General features: G+C 47.6%; 1 protein-coding gene across 3 annotated transcripts; it reads right to left on the bottom strand.

Moving 5' to 3' along the window:
* On the bottom strand, positions 1 to 23,284 carry PRELID3A (PRELI domain containing 3A). 3 transcript variants are annotated; one of them, XM_080820945.1, is made up of 7 exons: positions 23,169 to 23,284; positions 14,484 to 14,652; positions 12,766 to 12,855; positions 11,781 to 11,851; positions 11,569 to 11,671; positions 9,900 to 9,987; positions 857 to 1,243 (listed from the first exon to the last, which is right to left on the bottom strand). In XM_080820945.1, the coding sequence occupies exons 1-6, from the start codon at positions 23,198 to 23,200 to the stop codon at positions 9,934 to 9,936; spliced, it is 519 nt and encodes a 172-aa protein (XP_080677071.1). In that variant the 5' UTR covers positions 23,201 to 23,284; the 3' UTR covers positions 857 to 1,243; positions 9,900 to 9,933. The 3 variants fall into 3 exon arrangements, with proteins under 3 accessions (XP_080677069.1, XP_080677071.1, XP_080677070.1); XM_080820943.1 differs by lacking the exon at positions 9,900 to 9,987 and having other exon boundaries at positions 1 to 1,243; XM_080820944.1 differs by lacking the exons at positions 857 to 1,243; positions 9,900 to 9,987 and adding an exon at positions 6,441 to 8,843.
* Between the last annotated feature and the right edge of the window lie 1,970 nt (positions 23,285 to 25,254).

Genomic DNA, 25,254 nt, shown 5'->3' with positions numbered 1-25,254 from the left:
CAAATCAGATACAGTTTTAATCGTTGGTTCTAATGCCAAATGGGCGGAACAGTCTTCAAAGAATATGTAATACAAGCACTCTTCTACAAAGAGGGAAACTGTTTCCAGAGAGCATCTGGCTCTGCTTCTGGAGAAACCTTCTAGAACCAGCTACTTAAACAGAAGGTGGGACCAATGCAAACACCCTAGGTTGGCCTGTGTGCCCACGGTGCTCTAGAAAGCCCAACTTCCAGAGGAAACAGCATCCCAGGAACTTCTGCTGTAGCTGAAGAGTGGACACAGTAATGAGGGTGTTCAGATTTATTCCTACCGAACTCAAGGGCCACAGTAACAGGGATATACCACTGGAAATGGAGGAAAGGCAGCAGGATTCTGGATTTATTTCTATGCTTGGGCAATAAAATAAAGTGAGTAATAATATGACATCATCCAAATAACTAGTTTCTCCCGATAGTCCTTTCTCTTTTAAAAACAAAACCGGTTGGTTTAGTTAAAACATCGATAAGGAAAAAAGTCCCCCCATTTCATGTTCAGAAAGGAAAAGGAAACAGGGATGCTTTATGTTATGCATATAATTAAAAACCCCTATCTTAAGTTAAAGCTAAGGTCTGTGGTCAGCAGAAGATAGTCTGGTCAGTAAAGTCAGCGCGCACGCAGAACAGCGTTCCACCTGTGGGAGGTCAGCAAACGTCAGCCCGCGCGCCGTGGGGGGGCGCACACGGCGGACCCAGACTCTCCTGCGTTTGCGATCGCCGCAAACTCAGGATCAAAGCCCCCAAGAAACTTCTAGGTGAACGCTGGGAGAAAGCCATTCCCTTTCACACTCTGATATTTTGGCTTCTGGGGAAAGGATATTAGAGATTTAATTTCTTGTTTATTAAACAAAACTTGCCATCAAAAAAAAAAAAAGTGAAGATGAAGGTGGAGGTAAGCTATAGGCCAAGATGTGGCAAATTCGCTTCCTTTGCCAGAGTCCCTTTCCTAAATGTCTCTAGGCATGCACTAATCACGGATGCTCCCTCCGACAGACCAGGTGTGGAGCGAGCGCGCAGTTCCCTGTTGGGAGGAGGGGGTGGGGTGCAAGGGGGTGGGGGGAGGTGGTGATCGCCTTGCACCTGCTGCTGAGCCTGCTTCTCCGGTCCTGGGCGCCGCGGGGGCTTCACGCTCTGGCGCAGGCGGGGGCTGCCAGGCCCTCCAACTCCGTGTTAAGTCGGCCGATCACCCACTCCAAGGCCTCGCGACCCTGCCGAGAGAACAGCATTGAGGACCTCCCAGGGGTGCGCGCACCTGCCCGCTGAGACGAAGGCCACCGTGTTAGGGTCCCATCGCGCTTCTCTTCTAAAGCTCCTGCCAGAGAGGGCGTCTCAGGAAATGAGGCCCCTTGGAGGGCTGGGGGAACCTACCGAACAGGAACGCAACAGCCGCGTGGAGAGATTATTTGTTGTGAAGCAACACTGTATGATTAAAGGTGACCTTTCGCCTGTTTTCTCAAATTCAAAAGTGAGGTTTAATTTCCCAAGGTTCTGCCACCCAGCTTGCATGATATGCTGTCATACAACCTTTGTTTTTGTGCTGAGTTCCAAACAAAGCAGCACAAATCAATCCAGAATGCATTCCCACGCCAAAATCAAAGTTACACAGCCAAACTATTTCATACTGAAGAACTCTGAAAAGAACCACTACCACATTCTTAACGACTATCTGAACGTTTTTTGTTTTTGTTGTTGTTGTTGTTTAATTTATAACGGAAGGCAGAGGAGAATGAAAAATCCAACAGGTGCGTATGCTTATTTGGCGGACACTCTCAACCCACCAAAGCCTGGAAGCGGCTGAGTAACTGACATTTACATACCGCTGCCCTAAAGATGCAGTCTTCTTCCGGAAGGACACTGGGGGATCCCCTGCACACGCTAACCATTTCAAGGAGTCAAGACAATCTACCTTTCCTGATAACTCTTAGCCCTGCTTCACAATGTGTGTTCCCAAATCACAAATTTCCGGGTTCCCCTCTAGAACAGAACCCCCTCCAGGACAGTTTTTAGACCATGACCTCCACGAGGAGGAACAGAGCTACCTAGTAGTGCAACGGTGAGGCTGTCAGGAGAGAAAGCGTTCAGTGTCAAGGTCGCTCGTGGGGGCAGAGTGCAATTTGCAGAATGACAGGTGTTCTGCCCTGCACCCACTGCCTTCGTAAATCCAGGACTGATCTACAAGGAGCCCTCAGATCCGGCAGGAATTAAGACTTCAGTGCTACACAGCTAAATCTCAAGAGGAAAGTTTTTCAGGTGATGTTGCTTAGAAAGAGAAAAAGACAGGCACAAAATAGTATATATACAGTACGGTTCTGTGTTTAATAAAAGGAAAGAAAAAAATACATAACTTGCATTTGCATAAAACACTTCTGGAAGCCTTTGTAAAAATCAGGAATTAAATGGCAGATGCCAGGCTCTCCTCCTTTGAAGGGAAAGCTTTTTACTCTTCAACAGAGTCCTGTGCTGTTGGGTTTTTTTTTTTTTAAACCATAAAAATGGACTGCTTTTATGTATTTTTGGAACGAATATTGTTTATAAAAGCCAACAGAACTTTGATTTCAAGATGGTGGGGAAAAACCTTTGGCCTTTTGTCCACAAAACCAACAGGAATACAACAGAAACAAAATTCAGAACCCACGGAGTCAGCATCGTCACTGGACCACCACAAGAAGGTGGAAAGCAGAGGTGCGGGCTGTGAGGCGGTGGAGGGGGTTCTGACACAAGCCATTCAGAGCCTGGAGGTGTCCAGAGAGAGGGGACACATGGGAGGGAACCGCAGGGGAGCCTGGCTCTTAGATCCTGGCTGCCCCTGCCCCCAGAGGTTGAGGAGTCTTGTTGGAAGAAATGGAACCACTCCAGAGAAAAGGTCATTGACTGTCAAGGAAAAACCAAGGACAACTTCCATTGTCACCCTGCAGTGAAGCCTAGCCGTCGTCGGCCGGGGCCTCACTCCCCACCTGCCCCTCGGCTTGTGTGTCAGGTATGTCAGGAAGAAAGACAGCTGGGGCAGTCTCCCATGCGAAGGGACACGGAGGAGACACCCAGAGGCAGCAGAAGGCTTCTCTTCACATCTACTTCTGCAGAGAGAGGAGGGAAGATACTACAACTGTGAGGCAAGAATAGGACACCATAAGGAACAGGAGAGACCGAGAAATTAAAAGTACAGTTGCCCAAATAAACATGAGTGAAGTTATTGGAAGATAAAGTCCAGGAAATCTCCCCAAATTCTCCCCCGTTCATCCCTCCCCTCTCCTCTTGGCAACAACCAGCCTGCTCTCCGTCTATATGGACTGTCCATTATAGACGTCGCGCATACATGGAATCATACAGTAAGTGGTCTTTTCATGTCTGGGTTCTTTTATTTTGCGTAATTTCTTAACAATTCATGCATGTTGTAATGTGTATCCGTACTTCATTCTTTTTATGGCTGGATAATATTCCAGTGTCTATATGGACCACTTTTTTTATCCATTTATCAGCAGAAGGACACTTGAGTTTCTACCTTTTGGCTTTTGTGAGTAGTGCTACTGTGAACATTCGTGTACAAGTATTTGTGTACTTGTTTTCAATCCTTTTGTGTATAAAAGTAGGGGGTGGAGTTGCTGTACTATGTTCCATTTGCACCAGTATGAACAAAGGTTCCAATTTCTCAATATCTTTGCCAATGCTTATTTTCCACTTAGTTGATTATAGCCAGCCTACTGACTTCTGCCTCCTCTAATCTGCTATGGACTCCCTCTAGTGCATTTATTATCTCAGTGACTGAGTTCTTCATCTTTAGCTGCTTTTTTTTCCAGTCTCTTTGTTGAGGGTCGCACTGAGATTCTCCACCCTCTCCTCAAGTCCGGTGAGTATCTTTATGTCCACCATTTTGAATTATTTATCAGACATATCGCTTATCTCCATTTATTTAGCTCTTGTGCTGTGATTGTGTCCTGTTCTTGATTTGGGACATATTCCTCTGCCTCCTCATATTGTCTGTGTTTGCTTCTAGGGGTAGGAAAGTCTGCTACGTCTCTCGATCTTTAAAGTAAGGGCCTTATGAAGAAGAGGACCTGTGTTGTCGTGCAGCACAATGCTTCCTATTCCCCGGAATCAGGTACTTCTGGGATGTCTCCTGTGTGGGCTGTGTGTGTCCTACTGTTGTCCTTGAGATGAATTTGCCTTCAGTTCGATCATCTGCAATGGCTCCCTTTGCCTGCTATGGGTCTGGAGCCACTACTGGGCAGTATCCGCAGTCTGGCCAGATGCCTGCCCTCAGCCCATCTGCCTGGGCATCCCACCAAACTGCAGGGTGCTCTTCCTATGCTGCCCTCGGAGAGGCTTTGGCTGGAAGGTTTTCAATTATTGATTCAATGTCTTTAACTGTCATAGACCTGTTGAGAGTCCATTTCTTCTTAAATCAGTCATGGTAATTTGTGTGTTTCTAGTAGGTTGTCACATATAGGTCATCTAATTTGTTATTCTCTTATATCTTTTTATTTCTGTAAGATTTGTAGTAATGCCTCACTTTCATTTCTGATATATTTATTTTGAACCCTCTTTTTATTCTTGGTCAGTCTAAAAGTTTTTGAACTTTGTTGACCTTTTCAATGTAACCACTTTGATTTCAATAATTCTTTTTCTATTCTCTGTTGACTTCCTCTCTAATATTTTTCATTCCTTTCCTTCTGCGAGCCATGGGTTTAGTTTGTTCTTCATTTTCTAGGTCCTTCAAGTTAGGTTAATGATTTGAGAACTTTTCTCTTTTTTTTTAAAGTTTTTTTTAAAAAAATTATTTATTTATTTGACAGACAGAGATCACAAGTAGGCAGAGAGGCAGGCAGAGAGAGAGGGGGGAAGCAGGCTCCCCGCTGAGCAGAGAGCCCGATGTGGGACTCGATCCCAGGACTCTGGGATCATGACCTGAGCTGAAGGCTGAGGCTTTAACCCACTGAGCCACCCAGGCACCCCTCTTTTCTCTTTTTTAATGTAGGTATTTGCAACTATGAATTTCCCTCTGATTACTGAATTCCATAAGTTTTCATATGTTGTGTTTTCACTTTCATTCACCTCAAAATGTTATCAGTTCATTTATAATTTCTTCTTTAATTCATTTGTTGTTAGAAACATAATTTTAAAATTCCACATATTTCTGAATTTTCCATTTATCTTATACTGTTGATTTCTAATTTCACTTCCTTGGGATAACAAAAGATTCCTGGTATGATTTCAGTCTTCTTAAATGTATCGAGACTTGGTGTTAGGCCTAACACGTGGTTTATCCTAGAGAATAACCCAGGTGCTCTTGAGAAAAATGTGTATTCTGCTGTTGGATGAAGTGTTCTATGGATGTGTGTTAGGTCAAGTTGGTTTATGGTGTTGTTCTTATCCTCCATTTCCTTACTGATCTTCTGTCTAGATGTCCTATCCTTTATTGAAAGTGGATCATTGAAGTCTCCAGCTATTGTTGTAGAATTGTCTTTCTCCTTTTGTTCTGCTAATGTTTGCTTTATATATTTGGGGGCACTGTAACTTGGTGTGTAAATGGTTATAACTTTTGTCATCTTGATGAAATGACCCTCTCGTTGATGTACAATGTCCCTGTTTGTCCCTTGTAACAACTTTTGATCAAAAGTAGATGTTGTCTGATATTAGTATAGCCACCCCAGCTCTCTTAGTTATTATTTACATGGAATATCTTTTTCATCCTCTCATATTCAACCCATTTGTATCTTTGGATCTAAAGGGAGTCTCTGGTAGACTATAGCGTATATAGTAGGATCATCTTTTTTTCATCTATTCTCCCAAACTCTGTCCTTTAACTGGTTTGTTTAATCTATTTACCTTTAAAGTAAGTAATGCTAAAGAAACACTAACTTCTTACACTGTTCACTGTTTTCTGTGAGTTTCATAATTCCCTGTTCCTGAACTCTTTCCATCCTCATCTGTTGTGTTTGACTGATTTTTTTAAATTTTTATTTCTTTTTACTTATTTTTTTTTTTTAGTGTACCATTCTGATTCCTCTTATTCCTTTCTGGGTCTGTTTTGATTATTTTCTTACTGGTTATCCTGGTAATAATTAATATCTTAAATTCAGAAAAAATCTAATTTGAACTGATGCCAATTTAGCTTCAATAATGTGGGTTCTCCAGAGAAACAGAACCAACAAAATGTGTACATATAGACAGAGATTTAAGTAATTGGCTGACATAATTATGGAGGCTGGCAAGTCCAAAATCTGCAGGGTAGGTTAAGCAAGATTCATTAAGTGCTCCCCTGGTTGAAGTATTCTATTAAAATCCACAATTCTATAAAAGTTGATTCTGTCATTTTTATGCCAGCTTATTGGTTGTTTCAGTGGAGGGACCATTTCTGGGAGTACCTGCCTCTACCATTTTCCATGATGTTACTATTCATATTTTTTTAACTTTTAATTTTGAAATTAAAATAGATTCACAGGAAGCTGCAAAGATAGTACAGGAATGTCCCATGTACCCCTTACCCACTGCCCCCAATAATATCTTGCATAATTATAGTACAATATCAAAACCAGGGATTTAACATGCACAGTGCAACACAATGAATTTTTAAAAGTTCACTTCAAACAAGGCTTAACTGCATGAAATTTCACAACATCAAGGATAAAGAGATCCTAATAGCTTTCAGAGAGAGAAAAAAGTCACATACAGAGGATCGATAATCTAAGTGGAAAACAACAGAACAATGCCTTCAAAATTCCGAGTGGAAGTTTTTTCTTTAAGAGCTACATGTCCAACTATGCCATGAACGAAGTATGAGAATAGAAGAGACATTTTCAGATATGCCAAGTCTTAGAAGCCATGATGAGATGTTGTTTTCCATCCTATGACAGGGAAGAGAAAAGGGAAGGCAGGGAAGCAAGGAAACAAGAGTTTCAGGAGAGGAAATGTCAAGGACATGTCCAGAAATTCCCAGGGAAAGGGATGACAGCCACATGGCTGCTTGGTCAGAGAGTAAGGGCTGCCTTCCAGAAAGGACGGTGTCAGAGAAACTGGGAGAGGGTGGGCTGCCCAAAAAGACTGACCTGTGGAAGATGACATCACAAGGTACTGCAGAGAACGAGTAAGAGTATGGAAGGACTCGGCCAGAGATCTTTAAAAAATAAAACTAAATACATGAAAAGAATAAGACAATTATTATCACCAAGGGGGAAAAAGTTGTATAAGAAAGAAAATGCAGTTATGGCTTGGTAATAAGCAAGAGCTGTGTATTTGTATTTTCAGAATTATGGAAACTCTGAATGTGTTTTCAACCATAAACAATGTAGCTATTTTGAGGGAATGGGAGCAGAGAGAAAGAGATAAGAGAGATAAAATAATACTTTACCAAACAGGTAAATAATATCTAGATAATGTCTAAAATTGGCAAATCAAGGGGCTCCTGGGTGGCTCAGCTGGTTAAGTGTCTGCCTTTGGGTCAGGTCATGCATGGTCCAGGGTCCTGGGATGGAGCCCTAGGTCAGGCTACCCACTCAGCGGGGAGTCTGCTTCTCCCTCTGCCTTGGCCTGTGTTTCCCCCTGCTTGTGCTCTCTCTCTGTCAAATAAATAAAATATTCAATAAAATAGACAAATCAAGAAATAGCAGAATATGTTTACTTATTTAGAAATCTAGCGGTAAAAGCCAAAAACTACCAAAAGAGTTGCATGTCCCCTCAGAAGGGTAGAAATGAGCTTTGCAGAACGAGTAAGGGGGGAGGGTTATCTTACCATAAATCTTTTAACTCCTTTTCACCAGGAGCTATAAGCATAAAATGTTTGGATGAAAATAGAAATGAATATCATTTCATTTTGGATTAGAAACTATTACCAAACAAAAAACACTATCTAAAAAAAATGGTAGAACACAGTTCTACTCATCCTTTATGGAGAAGGCCTTCTCTAAAGTTTTTAGAATTCAAAGCAGATGGAAAGATTTTACATTCTGCTTGTGAAAACGGGAAAGTTAAAATTCCCACCTGGAAGTACCTTAAAGCTAACAGGGCACCTCGAGCTCACAAGCACTTTTGCCACCATCCCATCTCAGTGGCTCTGTGTGCATGAGCCTCCCCACGGACGTGTCTGGATGGTGACAAGTAACATAAGCCTTCAGCCCCAGGGGCTCGCTGGTCCCAGAGCCCAGGACAAGCCAGCCACAGCCTGAGGGCAGGGCGCTTTGCTCTCTTGACCAATGCCAACCATGTGTTGGGAGAGCTCACGGTACTGTCACCACACGTGTCACTGTGGGGGTGGACGCCCCTATTCCGGCACGTGCAGACCTGCCCTAACAGTGGTGAGAAAGATGCATGGCGGCAGCCTCTGACGTGACAGACGGTGGCCAGGTATGTGTGAAGAGACTGACAGTGCAGACAGTTGGCCAAGGGGTGTGGGAGGGAAACAGGGGGTCATCAGGAAAGAGCAAAGTTGTTTAGTAAGCTCCCAAGGGTCAGCAGAAAATTGCTGGACGCTGCTGCCCAGAGGAAGACAGACAAGGCATAAGAGCAGTCTGACAACACCGGCCCGGGGTGCAGCGGTGGCGTGGCAGCTTTGTGGCCCTCGTCCTCCTCCTGCTAGCGGTCTTCCCTTCTTTGGGTCTCAGTCTACAACAGACAGGCCTCTTGTCTTGAGAGGTCACAGCCAAAGAGCCCAGTGGAGACTGTGACTAGGCAAGTGGCAGATTCCAGCAGATTCCACACCTCTCCCAGACAGGGCGAACCATACTCAAGGCTCGCTTATTTCTTCCTTTCCTCCTTCCTTCCTTTTCTCCTCTTGTTCTTTTGTTCTTTCTTCTTTGATTTTTTTGGATGAGGCATCTGATTAAAGATTGAGGCAGTTTAGCTCTAGTTTGTGAGGAAACAGAATGTGACAGAGTCCGCAGCTCCGAGGGACATATCATACACGCCACACTGCCCACACACGCTATGCTCACCAGGCTGGCTCTCTAGGTGCAGTCACCTTAGTGGTGCCTCCACAGAAGAAGAGAGAGCCAGCAGCAGATCATGACCTTGGGTTCAAGGTGAAGGTCTCTGGCCAACTTAAGCTTCGGCAGGAAGTTCTTAAAGGAGCCCGAACCACACGGCTCCCATTTGCTGACTGAGGCATGGCGTGTGTACACACATGCTGCAGACAGACAGACAGACAGACCAACTGTGGGAAGCAGAGCTCAGAGCAGCCCAGTATGGAAGGTCAACAGGGTGAGGGTTTCAAGGCAGGAGTATAAGGATTCCCTAAACAGAGGGAACCAGGAAAACTCTCTGACTTTCCTATGAAGTGTGAAGATGAGTGCTGACCAATTAAGCATCAAATCCCTTTCTGACAGTCCAGCCACTGGTGGCCTGGGAAACCAAGGAATGTTTGCAAAGCTCAAGAAGATGCTAGAAATGGCTTCTGCCACTAAAAGAAAAGAGCCAGTGGCAGTCATGGGGCTGGGTGCTGGCGCTGAGGCAAGGCCACAGGGCATTCTTTGTAAGAACATGTGCAAATATTCAGATCCTGCCCAAAACGAAAAATTCCTCCCATTGGATCGGTCTGGGACTACTCGCGACAGCCTCTTTCCTGATGCTGCGGTAATTCTAGGAAACGTTTAAGCAAGCAGGTGCTGAGAACAGCCTGGGAGAAGCTGGACTGCCTCTCTTAGAGACCAGATAACAAATACCCAAGTCTCCCTGGGAAACACATCCTGCCGTGAAACAAGGAGATGAGTTAGGAAGAGGTTGAACTAATGGCCGTTTCCATTTCAGAAGATACTAAGGAGCCGGGGGCTGGAGACACATGCAGCTAGACCTTGGAACACCCAGCGCCAGACACCATGCACACGGTTGTTAGCAAGAAGCTAAATTCTCTACGGGGTTAAAGAGCACTATAGTTACCACTGTTGGTCATAGGGTGCAGGTGCAGACCCCGTTAGCTCACGGCGCGCTCAGAATTCTCAATTATCCACTCAATAGCAGCCCACCCCTGGAGCAACACAGAAAGAGTTCAACATGGTGTAAGAAATGCAGCTTCTCTCCCGGCAGACAGCAGGTCTCGGCCTGCGTTTGAAATGGCACTAGGAAAGCGCTACGGTTTTAAAGGAGACACAGTGGTCACAGTTCCCGAACAACCTTCACCGCAGCAGGCAGTTTCGCAAGCTCAGAAATCAGGTGGTACGTATTCTGCCCGAAATCCTCACACCGGCTCAGGCTGTCCCCACATGGGCACCCATCAGCGGCACTGTCCCCTCCTGAGTGCTGGACTAGGGGGCGACCTCGCAGCCTTCTCACGGGTTCATCCCACCCAAATCCCCGGATGACCTGCTCCCCCTTCTCCTGTCTCCTGGGGGTGCCGTCGAATGGGAACACAGCCCCAGGGGAGGAAGTGATTGTCTGGCAGGCCTTCAACACAGCAACCCCTAACATGAAGTGAAATAAAAGACTTTTCATTTGGCCCCACTGAGTTTCCCCTGACTTTTCTCATAAGAGGCCTCGGGGTGGCTTTGGCCTCACCAAGTAGTCCCTTCCTCCTGTAATTTACTTTTCCAGCAAAACATTTTGGGCACCTGCCCTAGGCAGACCCTGGACACACAAAAGTGAGTGAGGTTCTGTCTCCTCCCAAGAGGGCTTGCAGTGTGGACACGAGCAGGCAGCTCTGGGCCCTGTCTTCCCTGCCTCCCCCGAACTGAGCTGAGTGACTGCCAACATTGCTCAAATTTGGATTTTTCCTGAAAACAGGGCAGGCCGGCTCTTCTCTCAGTGCCGAGGCTAAACGCAAACCGTCAGTAGTTTTCCCATTAAATCGTGACAGGCATGGTAGGCATCCCACTGGTCCCCAGAATGGAGACTTACTTCTGATCAAAATAAACCAGGAGAGAGGAGGGAAGGAGAGGACAGCTGGGAAGACATCAGCCTGGGAGGGAAGCTCAGGTGAGATCCAAAGGCCTTGCTCTGGCCAGTGATGTTACCTTGAACTTGTGGAACAGCTTCCACAGCTTCCTAGCCCTTTCCATCAGCTCTGCTGGGGGGGAGGGCCACCCGGACTCTGTAAGCAGCGTCTGCCTCACTCAGGCCGGCCTCCAGCTAGCGACGTGGGGAGGATGGCCTCCTGGGACCCAGCCCTTCTCCTGTCACCTCCACAAAGCTTACTCCCCACAGAGGGGAGGCACAGAGACAGCAGCTATGTCCAGGGGACGGGAGGCTCAGCCAAGGCCCCTCAGTGCCTACTCAGTGGGAAAGGACAGCGCCTGAAGAGCCTGCCTGACCAGCTTCACATGGGGGTTTGTCCTGGGCACTGAGCCTGTGCTGTTTCAGCTCTCTGAGGCGGTAGTTCCCTCCGCTGGGTTTCTGTTCCACGTTCACCCGACACTTCCCCCGCCCCCAGGCCTGGGCCAGCCTTCCCTGCCGCAGGTTTTGAACGTAACCGTGGAAAATGCGGTGATATCCCAGGCTCGTTGGCGACCAAGGGCCGCAGCACTGGGTAGGACTTACAGGACGACACATTTCACCCCCTTAATCTGGCACTTAGCACCCGAAGTGCACACGGGGCCGGGCCCGAGCGCCGTACCTTCTTCGCATTGGATGATATGGTATTGGCCATCAGACTTTCCAGATAGCTGCCCAGGCTGATCCCCTTCACGGTGATGATGGCTTCTTGTGTGAGCACCGTCCTAAACAAGAGCACCAAGTAAGCGGGCTGCGTGGCCCTCACAGAGGGGAGGCCCCGGCCCACCCCGACCTTGGAGTTCAACGTGTCAATCCCAGGACGCAGAGGCTTACATTTCCGGGTCCTCCGGATGGGGCGTGTACACCAGCCTCTCGTTCACTGACACCAGGTTTGTGAGTGTGATCTTGAAACAAAAAAATGGCTTTAGGTTCTATTTCTCTTGCATTTCTTCCCAGACCATCTGCCCATACCCCTCCATCCCCAAATCAACTCACTGAAACCAGAACAGAAGAAACATCCAGCCACCCCCTGCCCCACCGGGGCAGGGGGACACCACCTTAAGTCCCAGGGAAACCTGAAGTCCTGGCCGTGCCTTCTGCCGACCGTCACCTGTCCTCCACACCCAAACCTAAGTCTGGCCTGGCCTTCAAGGCCCTTTCAAACCGCCAAACCAACAGCAGTCACACAAAAGCAAAATCCTTCTGGGTTAGCCTCCAGGTAAATGAGCACAAAGCTGCTGAGAGCATTTTTATAGAATAGAATTTTATAAAAATAAACCATGTTTCTAGCCCATGGCATTTTTCCCCAACATATTTTTTGAATGTGCAGTGGGCTGATATAAATTTTTTTGAATGAGAGAGGAGTGAACGGGAAAAGGTGCTTTTAAAATTACTGTTAGAAAATAAAATAAAATAACATAAAATAAAATAATAAAATAAAATAAAATAAAATTACTGTTAAAAATCACCTCTGCTGTTGGAAGTCAGGATAGTGGTTATATTGAGGTTGGGGTGGAGGTGCCCCCCAAAAGGGAGTGCAAGGGGAGCTCCTGGGGGGTGGTCACACCCTGTCTCTGATCTGTCTGCTGGTTACAAAGTTGTGTTCACTTTGTGACAATTCATTATATGCATTTTTTCTACACATTTATTATACGGAAATAAAAAGGTAAATAAAATACTGCTAAATAAGTTCAGCCTTTCCATTAAAAATAAAAGATTCCCTTAGACCAAAGGTGGGCTGGAAAAAAAACTAAATGAAGACATTACCCACCATTCCCAGGAAAACCAAGCACCTTTTGCATCTTAGGCCATTGCTTACATTGGTGGAACAAAGTTCCATTTTCTTCTCTACTGGATCCACAACAGAATGTTCTTTGATGTATGTCAAAGTCCTACTGGTCCCCAAAATCTAAAAAACAAAGCAAAGCTAGCATAGTGACATGTCGAAAGTTTCATTCTGTAGCATCAAACACGAATTTCATTTACTAATTAAGTCCTTTATTTATTCAACAAAAGATGCAACTGGGGACGCAGCCATGGACAGCCCTGCACAGCTCCTTGGGTACCTCTGTCCCAGCAGTGGAGGCCAGCATGGGTCCAATGAATGGATTCAGGTAGAGGTGAATGTGGGACAGTAATAAATGCCTTGACAGATGGCGAGGAGCAGGAAGTATAGGGAAGCCCCTCTGCAGGGTGGCGGAACCACAAAGGGAGAGGCACCAGGCAGGGTCCTGGGGTCAGCAGGCTTGGCTGCAGATGACGCCTCCTGGGCTCTGACCCATGTGCTGAGCTCCTGGTACCGTGAGAGGCCGGCATGGCAGGGGAGGGAGAAGGTGAGCTCATTGGGCTGTTGGGCCCACATCAGGGCTGGGACTCTGTGTTGAGAAGAGAGCAGAGGTCAGGTCGGGCAGGAGGAACTCGTGCTTAGATTTACATTTTCTTTCTTTTTTTTTTTTCTTTTAAGATTTTATTTATTTATTGGACAGAGAGAGAGGGATCACAAGTAGGCAGAGAGGCAGGCAGAGAGAGAGAGGGAGAAGCAGGCTCCCCGCTGAGCAGAGAGCCCGATGCGGGGCTTGATCCCAGGACCCTGAGATCATGACCTGAGCCGAAGGCAGAGGCTTAACCCACTGAGCCACCCAGGTGCCCCTTGGATTTACATTTTCAATGACCTCCCTTGATGGTTCTGCAGAAGAGACTTGTTAGGGACCGACTGTGTCCCCCAAAGTTCATATGTTGACCTCCTGACCCCCGACATCTCAGAATGTGAGTGTATTTGGAAATAGGGCCTTTGGAGAGTTAATTGAGTTGAAACAGGGGTCATTAGGGTAGACTCTACCCTAGTCTGAGCAGTGTCCTCATAGGAAGGAGAGATTAGGACACACAGAGGGAGACAGCAGGACTGCGTGAGGCAAGGCACCACCACCTACAGACACAGCAAGAGGGCAGTAGCTGCCAGCCAAGGAGAGAGGCTGCACCGGACCCCTCCCCTAAGGTCCTCAGGGAAATCAACCCAGCCAGGACCTCGATCTTGGACCTCCAACTTCCGGAGCTATAAGGAAACAGATGTCTGCTGGAGCCCCCCCAGTCCGTGGTATCTGGTTAGGGCGGCCCCGAGGGACACAGGGCCGAGAAGCGCTGCAGGAAAGGACTCTGCTGATGGGGCCAGGGCCGAGCGTGAGGAACCCAGGCCACATACCCCAGAGATGGAAACTAAAGGAAGTTTACAGAGAAACAAACGATCTCGCAGGCTTCTCTGAAGTCCTGAGTGCGTACTCTCAGGACAGGCTGTCACCTCCTGCAGATGGGGACTGCCAGGCAGATGCCGGAGCAGCGGGGACAACCTGGGTGCAAGCAGGCGACGCGGGTAGAGCCTGCGCGGGGCAACAAGGGTGCAGCCGGGCCACGCGGGTGTAGCCTGGGCATGCGCGTGAGCGGGCCGCCGCGGGTGCGGCGGGGCGCTGCGGTCCGGGGGCGCGCCGGACAAGGTGGGGGCAGCAATGCGGGTGTCTCCCGGGCACGCAGTGGCGGGCTCACCGCTTTCACGAAGCCGGGCAGCCCCCACTCGGTGCTGAGGAGGCGGTGGCTGTGTAGCCGGCCCCGGCCATCCACACTGCGCTCTAGCACGTCAACTCCCACGACACAGGGGTTCATCGGATTCGGGTACTTCCTCATGGCAGCTTTGATGACGGTGTCCCATGGGTGGCTGGTGGGAGAAACATAATCACCCGGAGTGAGCAGGCCATCCCTCCATTTGTAAGCCCGAGCGGCTCAGGGCCACCAGGGGTGCTGTGGCCCACGGAGTGAAATGAAGATCAACATTAATGCTCTTATTAAGTGTTTTTTAAATTTCGTTTTTAACTAAAGGTATAGTCAAACCAATCTATCTGAGGCACCCAGCTCCACACCCAGATCCAGGACGCTGCAATCCTTCTGGGCCGACCAGAGGCCATCTGAAGGCTTCGCCTGGCAGGACTCATGAGACACTGGGGACACAGACATCTCAGGCTGTTGGCAGCCATGCTGTGTGTCTGCATTCCCAGCCCAGGTGCTGCACTCACAGGCCACCCCAGCACTGGGGTCTTGGCTGAGCCACTTCCCTCCCTCCACTCAAAACCTTCCTGTCCACTTCTCCCATCACCCCACCCCCTGGCACTCTCCCAGTCCCTAAAGAGGCAGCACCCTTTCCTTTGGGGCTTCAGGATGGAGAGACATGTCTCCCCATCCCCAGCTTCTCACCTGCCCCTCCCTTGGTAGGGGAGGAAACTGGGGAGCGGGAGTTTGTTTGCCTCTTTGCCTGCACTATTGTGTGGTGAATGAAGGTTTGGCTGTGACTTCCAGTTGGGCTGCTTTACCTAGCTGACCACCTCGACACCTGGAGCTCAACGCTATGACGGTACAATAAGGCACCTGCTTTATGTGTATCTAGAACAACAGGCTACTGGTCCCAGATAGTGATGCTCTACTGAGAACCAGCTACAGTAGACCCATGAGCAACAGTGGTTTAAACTGCATGGGGCCACTTATATGTGGATTTTCTTCAATAAATACAGAATAGTCCTGTAAATGTATTTCCTTATGATTTTCTCTTTTTTTAAAGCTTTATTTATTTATTTGAGTGAGGAGAGCGCAACCCTGGTGGGAGGGGCAGAGGGAAAGAGAGAGAGAGAGAGAATTGCAAGCAGACTCCCCAGTGAGTGCAAAGCCCTACATGGGGCTCAATTTCATGTCCGAGGTCATGACAGATCAAAGTACTACTACTTCCTATCAAGAGTCTATATGTCCTATGGTACCTATTAAGAGTATCCCCTTTTACTTTCAAGGGCATCCCCATTTGGATGACAAGTTATGTATTAATCCTGAAAATAAGGAGAGAGAACTCAAGAATGATGCCCAGGTTTCTGACTTGAACAACTGTGTGGATAGTTGGGCCATTTACTGAAAGGGGATTTTTTTTTTTTTTTAAGATTTTGTTTATTTGAGAGAGAGAGAGAAAACACGAGCAGGGGGAGGGGCAATATACATATATATCTATATCTATATCTATATCTATATCTATATCTAGAACGGCAAAGGGAGGCAGGGAGCAGCAGGCTCCCTGCTCAGCAGGGAGCCTGACGTGGGGCTTGATCCCAGGACCCTGAGATCATGACCCGAACCTAAGTCAGACGCTTAACCAACTGAGCCACCCAGGCATCCCTGAAAGAGTATTTTTAAACAAAATACAATTTTCAGCTGCACAGGAGGTCAGTGCCCCTAAACCCCCACATTATTCAAGGGTCGACTGTACTTTGCCCCAACTGTGAAGTGGTATGTGACGTGAAGTGGCCAACATATTTTTTTTCTGATTATAAAAAGTTGTCCAAAATATGTATGAAAATAAAAGCACCCACAATTCCACTACCCGGAGATGACCCCAAGCTGTGTGGGAGTCCCCGAAGGTGTTCCAGCTCTCTCTGAGGCTTCTCCTGCAGGCCATTGCCCCACTTTCTCTGGCCCTGAGCCCTTGAGGTGGGGGGACGTACACCTTTGTCCCTGTTTTGTGTCCCGCTATCAGAGAAGTCCCAAAGCACGTTCACGACTGCCCAGTGCTTCTCTAGTGCTTGGTTAGGCTCGGAACCCTACAGCTGTCCACAGGGAGTCAGAGGTGCCCCTTTTTCAGTGTGGATCTCCCCCACCCCAAGTGCTTCTTCCCCTAATTCTTCCTTCCCTGGGATGTGTGTGCTCCCAGGAAGCATCCGAGCCCCTGGGAGAGAAGAGTATGTCAACGACACCATCATTTTTGCAGTTGTACCCAGTCAAGTTTAAACAGCACGTATGGACACAGCCCAGAGTCAAGACCTAGACACATGTGCACACGAGCACTAACACACGCACACACCTTACAAAAATTAAACTGGGATCATGCTCAGACCATACTCAGACACTGCTTTTTATATTTAACTGATGATGAACATCTTCCTGTATCATGAACCTATTTCCAGAAATCTGATTATGAAGAGCTACCTGTTGTGTATTTAAATGTTACTAGTTCCCCATGTTAGGTTACTTTGATTGCTCCCAATTTTGCTCTATAAAATAAAGACAGTAGCAAACGTCTTCTTTTACATATCTAATTTTTACATATCTAATTTTTCCTTACAATTAATTCCTAGAAATGAAATTACTAAGTAAAATATCAAAGATTATGAACAGATTGACAGGTTTTGTTCTGTATTTGCCATCCTTTTAAAGTATCAGTCACCGACCATTAATTTACTTTATCCTTATAAAACTCTGTCCTGTGTCAAAAAGTTTGTAGCAGGGCCCACTCTAGAACCGGGTCTCCCAAGCCCCTGCCCTCTGTTCTTTCCATTATGCTCCTGATTTTAAAATCTCCTCTTTTAAACAAAGAAATGCTTTTTCAAACCATGGAATCGTGTCACTGAGTTGACCTGTTCACCAGCTTTAACAAAGAGCAATGAAGACGCAGAGATGTGGTTACACCTGATTGCTCGGGAGGACCCAGAGAGCGGAGCCTTCTTCTCTGAGGAAGAACTGAAAGGGACACGGTCGATTCACGATCTAGGGAAGGGGGCAGAAGCCGGACATACTTGAGAGCAGCAAGGGACTGAGTTACACGGGGGCCTTCTCACTGAAATACTCTGCAAGCATTGCAGGCTAAGGTCCTAAGAGTTGTTCTCACAAAAATCACTACTTTAAGCAGAATAGGCCGTGCCTCCTAAAATTACTTAAAACTCGCAAAAAGTTGAAGTATTTGTATGAAGCGTATCTTACACAATAATCTTTCTTATATAGAGAAACCTGACATCTTTCTGCTGATAATTTAAACTAAATACAAGCCGCTTAAAACACTCACATAATGAATAATTCTACTGATTACAGCAGGAGGGCCATATTAAGTTAATATAGACATCAAGAAGTAACATTTTTTTAAACAACAAGGGTTAAACACAGCAAGTCAGTATCACACACTCCTTGGTTAAAGGAAATACCCTGGTAGTCACTGCAAAAATGACAAACTCTGGTAATATCAAGTGTTGGAAAAAAGGGGGAGACTGAGCTGTGGGTGGTGAATTGGCTCAAGGCCTGGGAGATGCTAAGAGGGCCGGTGCCCTTGTGTCAGGGCTTGTGTGCCGGTATCTGGCTTAGGCAGGCCAGGAACTGGCTGAAGTTCATTCTGAGAGGCGTGGTCCTGGCTATGTCTGTGACTCACAGTGACCACGATGGAATGGGAATCCATCCCCAGGGCGGGGCGCGGGGTGGGGGGGGGTGGTGGCTGCCTCGGAACACAGCACTGCTGCAGAAGCACTGGACATCACCCCTGAGGCGCCTGGCCCTGCAGCCCAGGAGGTGGTGGGATTCAGTCCACCTGGCACACTGGGGAGTAGAAAGGAGTAATAAAGGCATCTCTCTGTGCACAGCCAGGGTGTCAGAAAGATGAAGTGGGATGAAATCATAGGATGCCTGAGATTTGCCTAAAATAACCCAGGGGGAAGGAGGGGTGGGTAGGGACACGTGAAGCCAGCCGGGCTGTGAGAGGGTGACTGTCAACGTGGGAGATGGCAGTGGGCTCTCACTATTCTCAGCTCTCCATTTTTGCATACTTTTTAAAATTTCCATAATAACAAGCTTTAAAAAAAAAAAAAAAAAATGAAGGCTGCCCCAAGCAAGGCAAGGCGTTCCTGCACCCACCCGAAGCAACTCTAGGCCCAGACCAGCGGTTCTCAGCCTGTGGTCCACACCTGGAGGATTCCCAGGCCCTTTCCAGAGGTCTGCCAGGCCCAAACTGCCTCAGTGTTACTGAGACATGACTTGCCTTTTAGACAATATTGACATTTTACCCCAATGCTGCAAAAGCAACAGAGGGTAAAGTTGGGGACCTCTCCCCATGAATGCAGGCCCTGACCCCAAACTGCACTTGGGGGTCAAGGCTCAGTGCTGTTCACTCAGGAAAATAATGCCAGTGTCTCTTAAAAATATCCATTATGAAACAGCAAGACTATTAATTTTATATTTAGACCCCTAAGTACCCCTCCATTAATACTCTGAGCAGGAGAGCGGGGTGCACAGGAAGCTGACCGGCCGCACTTGGAGGTTCAAGTGGCTGGGGGAGTGCTGGGCAGCTGGTGGGCGGTGGGGCCCAGCCAAGCTGCGACTCTCCAGCCCAACCCACCACGTCTATGTGAAACAACAGATGGACAGACTTTGCTCATTCAGACTTAGGTATGTGGCCGGCATTTTCTCCAAAATGAATACAGGGAGCCCATCCCTTCAAGAACAACTGATCGTTATTTGCTGCCAAAGAGAACATTTGAGCTTTTGATCGCAAATTGGAATTTTAGAAAACTTGTATCTTCTGCCAGGAGCCTGATGACAGCCCCATACTGCCAACCCGATGAACCCGTATGTTCCAAGTGACTGGTGCGGGATGTCACAGGGAGAGACCCACTCATGTTCAAGGCAGGCCGACGACTCTGGTCATTCTGCTTTCAGATCTTCCATTGCAACGAGCTTCAGAAACCACTTGTCCTGTTACAGCAGCAAATTACTTAAAGCAGCCACAATCACTTAAAAGGCTATTAAAATACCAAACGGGTTTTATTCATAGAGTGAGGCTGGGTTTTATTTGTATATTTGAATCAAAACAACAGATTGCAAAACACTGGTGCAGAAGCAGACAGGAGGAGCAAGCTATCTTCTGTTACGCCAGAAATTAGCAAAAAAAAAAAAAAAAAAATCAAACAGCGCCCCTCTTCCTACTAATTTTTGTGCTTTTGGAAAATACAGGTTTGTTTTTTAATAAAAATGTTACTTATATGAATGGAGTAGGTTTATCATTATTAATTTGAATGAATCTATAAATATTTTTAGATGTATCCATTTTAATTTCTAATATGGTAAATAGTGGTAGATAGAACCCACATAAAAACTGTCTGGGGCAGTATTTTCTAAGAGTATTTTCTAAGAGTATTAAGAGGTCCTGAGGCTGAAGGGTTTGAGATCGCTGGCCTAAGTGGGCCCTTGATTAAAGGGACTGGAAACGTATACAGGAGTGGTCACTGCAGTATGATATGGGATAAAGGGGGAAACGTTATATCCCTTCAATAAGAGAAAGGATAAACTGTGACATGGTCATACAATGGAATATCATGCAGCTATAGGATACACACACACAATCTCAAAAACACACTGTGTGAAGAAAGGGAAATGGTCAAAAGATCTGTACCAAGTGATACTGTTGATTTCCATTTTAAGACAACAAATGCCATTATGTATTGCTTATGGAACACACACACACACACACACATATATAAAGGTAGTCAGACAGACCTTCAGAAGGATGATACCCACCAAGTTCATAATCTTGCCTGTGGGGAGAAAGGGAACAGCACTCTTGTCTATAATGTTCAATTTCTCTTATTTAAAAGATAAATGGTGGGAAGGTCCTTTTCCCTGCTCCTGGCTGGAAAGCAAGCCTGCTGGAGGACACGTCCCAGCCAAAGCTCCTGACTTCCCGGAGATGGTCATCACCTTTTAGATACTGGTAGCTGCTGGAATCCAAGGAGGGTATGACCTTGATGTTGCCAGCCAATCTTGTGTTGGCTGTTAGGAAAGATCTTGTTCCAGGCCTACCTGAAACCTTGGTCAATGCTGTGAGGATGAAATTTATAAATCTGTTTAATTTTAACATCCCTTTCTATATTTTTACATTTCAGTCCTGTATTTTTCATTACTATTTAAACTATATCGAACCCCGTCTAGGTAACACACATGCTGATTCCGATGGCTTTCCCAGAGGGCTCTCCATTTCCATGGCTGTGTTCATACTGCTCTCAGCTATGCCCCACTCCAGGCCCTGGGGTTTGTTTGTTTCTTTCTTTCTTTCTAAGATTTATTTATTTGTTTTAGGGAGAGAGGGAGAGAGAATAAGAGGGAGAGGGAGGGAGACTCCCAAGCTGACTCTGCAATGAGCACAGAGCCAGATGTGGGGCTCGGTCTCATGACCCTGAGATTATGACCTGAGTTGAAACCAAGAGTTGGGTGCTTAGGCAACTGTGCCACCCAGGCGCCCCTGGGTCCTGGGGTTTCTTCAGGATGTGGACACAAGAGGAAAACTTGATAAATGCCAAAGCTTTTGTGCCTGATTATTTCTTGCCTTTCAAGACTACATGAAACTCCCATCAATTAGTCACCTGCCAGCACCACAAATATATAAAAAGTAAACAAGTATAAAAAGGAAAAGAAAGGTTTATAATCCCCAAAGGGGAGGGGGAATCAGTGATTTTAAGGACTAAGCAAAGGGAAACTCCTTAATAAAGCCTAGCTAGAAAACCAGGCTTCCAATTTCATACTGCCCTACAGAGGGCCTGCCATCACAGAATAACACCTCCCTTGCCACCTGTCTGCCACACAGGCCCACCTACCATCATCCTCAGCCACTTGCATTCCACGTTTGCCAATGCGAAGTTCAAAAATCAACGGCAGAGGGTCAGCACCTAGTCCACAGCAACTTGGGGGCCCCCTGGGATTCTTTTGGTGGATAGCTGCCCTCATTCTAGAAGGGCACCCGGTTTCCTTGAGATTCCTCACCCCCTCACTGAGCACCTACTGTATGTCAGGCACAGGCAGAGTATCAGCGACACAAAGGTTGCCATACCAATGAACCTCAAAAAAATGTGCCGAGTAAAGGAAGCCAGGCACAAATGACCACATATTGTATGACGACATCTAGGTGAAATTTCTGGAAAAGGCAAATCTATAGAAACAGCAGCTTAGTGGTTGCCTGGGGCTGGGAATGAGTGGCGGATGCTTGGGAATGGGAATGAGGGGGTCTTTGTAGCATGATGGAAATATTCTAAAACCGGACTATGGTGATGGTTGTACAACTCTGTAAATTGACTAAGAATCGTTGAATCATACACTTTAAGAGGGTGAAATTTATCAACAGTGACTTTCCATAGCTGACCGTTCACTTCTGCTTGTCAACCAACATTTCTGCGCTTCAAGGGCAGTCCTTCTCAGGTGTTCAGGAAGAACACTGAGCCCCACTGCCTGGGCACACACAGTTTCAACGCCTTAACATCTTCCCTCTGCATTCAGATGGTGCCAGTTAGCTCCCAAATTGAGAAAAGAATCTCTGGAGTCATTCTCACTGGGGTTTTCACTGGATCTCTCAAGGAAGCCCAGTTGAGAAAGGCTGCAGACCATACAAAAATCAACACTCAAACTGAATCCCATAAAGTCTAAAGATTTCATTAAAAATAATTTCAGAGGTTTTAAACCACTCGAAAAAGTTTTATTGTAAAAATTTTACATAAAAAGGCCAAAGGATGACAATTCCACTTCACGCATTTTTTTCTCCCCCAAAAACAAAATGCTTCTCCAAGTGGGGTCAAGGAATCTTTAAAATATTTGTTCCTTTAAAAAATCTGAAAGGATAATTGTATAGTGTCACATACCAAAGTGACTTAGGAGAAGATACCATTTAGGTCACAAGGGTACTCTTAAAACAGTTCTCCGTTTTCCATGCTGGCTTGGAGGCCTTCCAAGCCCACAAGTGCATTCAGGATGAAAGACCCCCCACAAGCCTTCTCACAGCTTAGTGTCTGGGTTCAATGGCACAGCACAATCTCAGCAGAGGACCGGGCCCGCTCCCCAGAACCCCGTTCTCCCTAGGATGCCGCGCGCCCTGCCCCAAAGGGCGCATGGTACAGGCGAGATCGGGCCTGCTCCTGGGTGGGCTGAGGAGAGAGGGCTGTCACTTTCCTGGGCCCCCTCCCCGCCGCGTCCCCCGCCCCCCACGGGCCTCCGCGTACACCAAGGCGCCCCGCCGCCGAGCGCACTAGCCGGCCCGCGCCGTCCGGCCCCATTCGGGCGGCTGAGATCCGTCCCCGCGCCTCGGCCCTCCGCCAGCCCCCAGGGAAAGGCTGCCCCCGGCCCCCTAGCTGCGACAATCCCTCCACCGGCCTCCGTCAGTCAGGCGGCCCCTCCATCAAACAGACTGCATCACTCCGCCGGCTCTCTACCTAATGACGCCCTAGAAAGGACAGAGCCTGCCCCCTCTTTTTAGGATGCCAGGGCCGCGGTCTGGGAGCGGCCAGCGCGGGGCTGGGCGGGCTCGGCGAGGGCCCGGTCTGGGGTCCAGTCTTTCCTCGGCCGCCCCCGGGGCAGGAGCAGGCGCCGGTCCGGACCCCACCGTGGTCCGTCGCCCGACCTCACCCGAACACGTGCTCCGAGCTCCAGATCTTCATCGCCGCCGGCCGCGGGCCGCAGGGCGCGGACTCCCGGCTCGGACTCCGCGCGCCGGCTGTGGCGCGCCCGGCTCCTCCCTCCCGGCGCGTGGGGGCGGGACGGGACGGGGCGGGGGCGGGGCGCGCGCGGCAGGGGCGGGGCGTGGTGGGGCGGGGCGTGGTGGGGAGGGGCGGGGCCGGGCGCTCTCGGGCACTGCCCAGCTTGCCTGTCACTTGGCCACGAGGGTGGTGGCGGCTAAAAATAGGGATGCGGGACTCGGCTGTAGCCGCGGATGGGGGATCTGCGCTGCGGCAGAGAGATGCGGGGACGGCACCGGCTGAAAATGCAGGGATGGAAGGTGAGGCGCTAATGCTCATCGTTCAGGTTGTCCAAATCGTAACAAAGCGCTCTCCGGCCAGCCTGGTTTTTACTGTTGGTTAAGTATAAGGAAGAACAAAATCTCCTGCCAGACCCCCCAAAACTCCCCAAGGGAATAGAAGAGAAAGAAAACAGTTTAGGGCAGTACCCTAAAGATATTGCAGAGACAGCAAGAAATATCGCGTTTTTATATGGCCAGGCAGGTGCAACACCTACATCATGTTCTCAAGTTAGAGGACTGGACAGACCTTTTTTCACTCAGAGTTCACCCTAAATTTTCCTGGTAATTAGAGTGGCTGTTTCTGTTTGCTAATTGTCTTTATCCAAAGCTGCAATAAAATTCTCATGTGGGTACCATAGAAGGTGGGTTTGAAGTCAGGTTCTCCTAGAAATAAAGTTAACATTTCAGAGAGATGGCTCCCAGGACCTTGAGAAAGAACGTTTCTGTGTTAGAACTGGCAAAAGGCCTATTTAACTCTTTTTCCTTTTTCTTCTATTTAGCTTTTTAAAAAATATTCACACACATCTCCAAGAGGACAAAGAATTTATACGTTTTCTAGAGTAAATGTTCTTTAAGAAAGGAAAGGAGAGGCTCTTTTCCTTTTGCACCAGGGAAAAATCAAATTTTTCCTTTTTAGATTTGTATTTGCTCTGCACTACCACAACCAAAGTCCAGGTGCAAAGAAGCAGTTGCTTGTTTTGTGAAGAAGAGAAACCTGCCCCAAATGTGATGGGGTGTGAGGGCAGGGGACCTCATCTAGCCTGCTACGGAATCCCAGCACTTAGCACAGCACCTGGCACTGACTGGGCTTCTGGAACCCGTTTGTGCAATGAACCAGTGAAGTGGAAAGAGCTCATGGAACCAGTCAGAAGACCTAGGGTAGGCTACCATCTACTCACATTGACCTTTACCATCTATATGTCTTTAACCTTACAGTAATCTTCCAAAGTTGGTACTACTGTGCCTGTTTTATAGATGAGCAAACTGGAGTTCCAGACAGCAGAAAAGCTCTCTTCATGTTCACACACTAAGGGATGAAGCTGAAAACCAGCATGAGCCATTGCCAGGCCTCACCTTGGCAAAAGAGGGGCAGGCTCTGTCCTTTCTAGGGGCAGTTAGAAAGGGAGAAAGGGCAGTTAGGTAGAGAGCCCACAGAGCAATGCTGTATGTTTGATGGAGGGGCCACCCAGCTGATGAGGCCCGTGGTGGAACTGCTGAAGCAGGGGGCCAGGGGCAGGTTTTCCTCTGGGGGTTCATGGAGGGCTGAGCTGCTAACAGACCTCAGGTAGCCATATAGGACTGGACAGTGGGGTTTGCACAATTCCCACTCACACCTGTGCTACATAATTACAATTATGATCAGGCGCATTGTGGAATACTTCCTATGTGCTCAGCACTAGGAATCTAGGTGCTGTTATTTTGGTTTTTAAAAAGCGTTATCATTTACAATCAGCATTTTCCGCAAATGCATACGGACCCTGAGGCTTAAGGAATGGGGCCGGATGGTGAGTTAAAACACACCGTAGGGGAGACAGCTCCTGCAGGTTGTTCCAGGTCTGACAGGGATACTCTGCTGAGTTTGCATCTCACCGTGTGAGAAAGCTAAAACCCTAACCAGGTGAAACGTTGGTACAGAGACCTGCTGTGTAGTGATGAAGCTGGGTAACTGAGAAGGGGGCAGAAATGAGGACCACC

Source organism: Martes martes, assembly GCF_963455335.1.
Source record: "Martes martes genome assembly, chromosome: 13".
NCBI lineage: Eukaryota > Metazoa > Chordata > Mammalia > Carnivora > Mustelidae > Martes > Martes martes.
This window is presented reverse-complemented; position numbering and strand designations above follow the sequence as displayed.

Coding starts and splice junctions, on each gene's coding strand:
- PRELID3A (XM_080820943.1), bottom strand. CDS start 23,200: ATGAAGATCTGGAGCTCGGAGCACGTGTTCGG. Junction 12,856..14,483: donor TGCCCGGCTTCGTGAAAGCG/GTGAGCCCGCCA, acceptor TTTGTTTTTTAG/ATTTTGGGGACCAGTAGGAC. Junction 11,672..11,780: donor CATCCGGAGGACCCGGAAAT/GTAAGCCTCTGC, acceptor GCTCTTGTTTAG/GACGGTGCTCACACAAGAAG.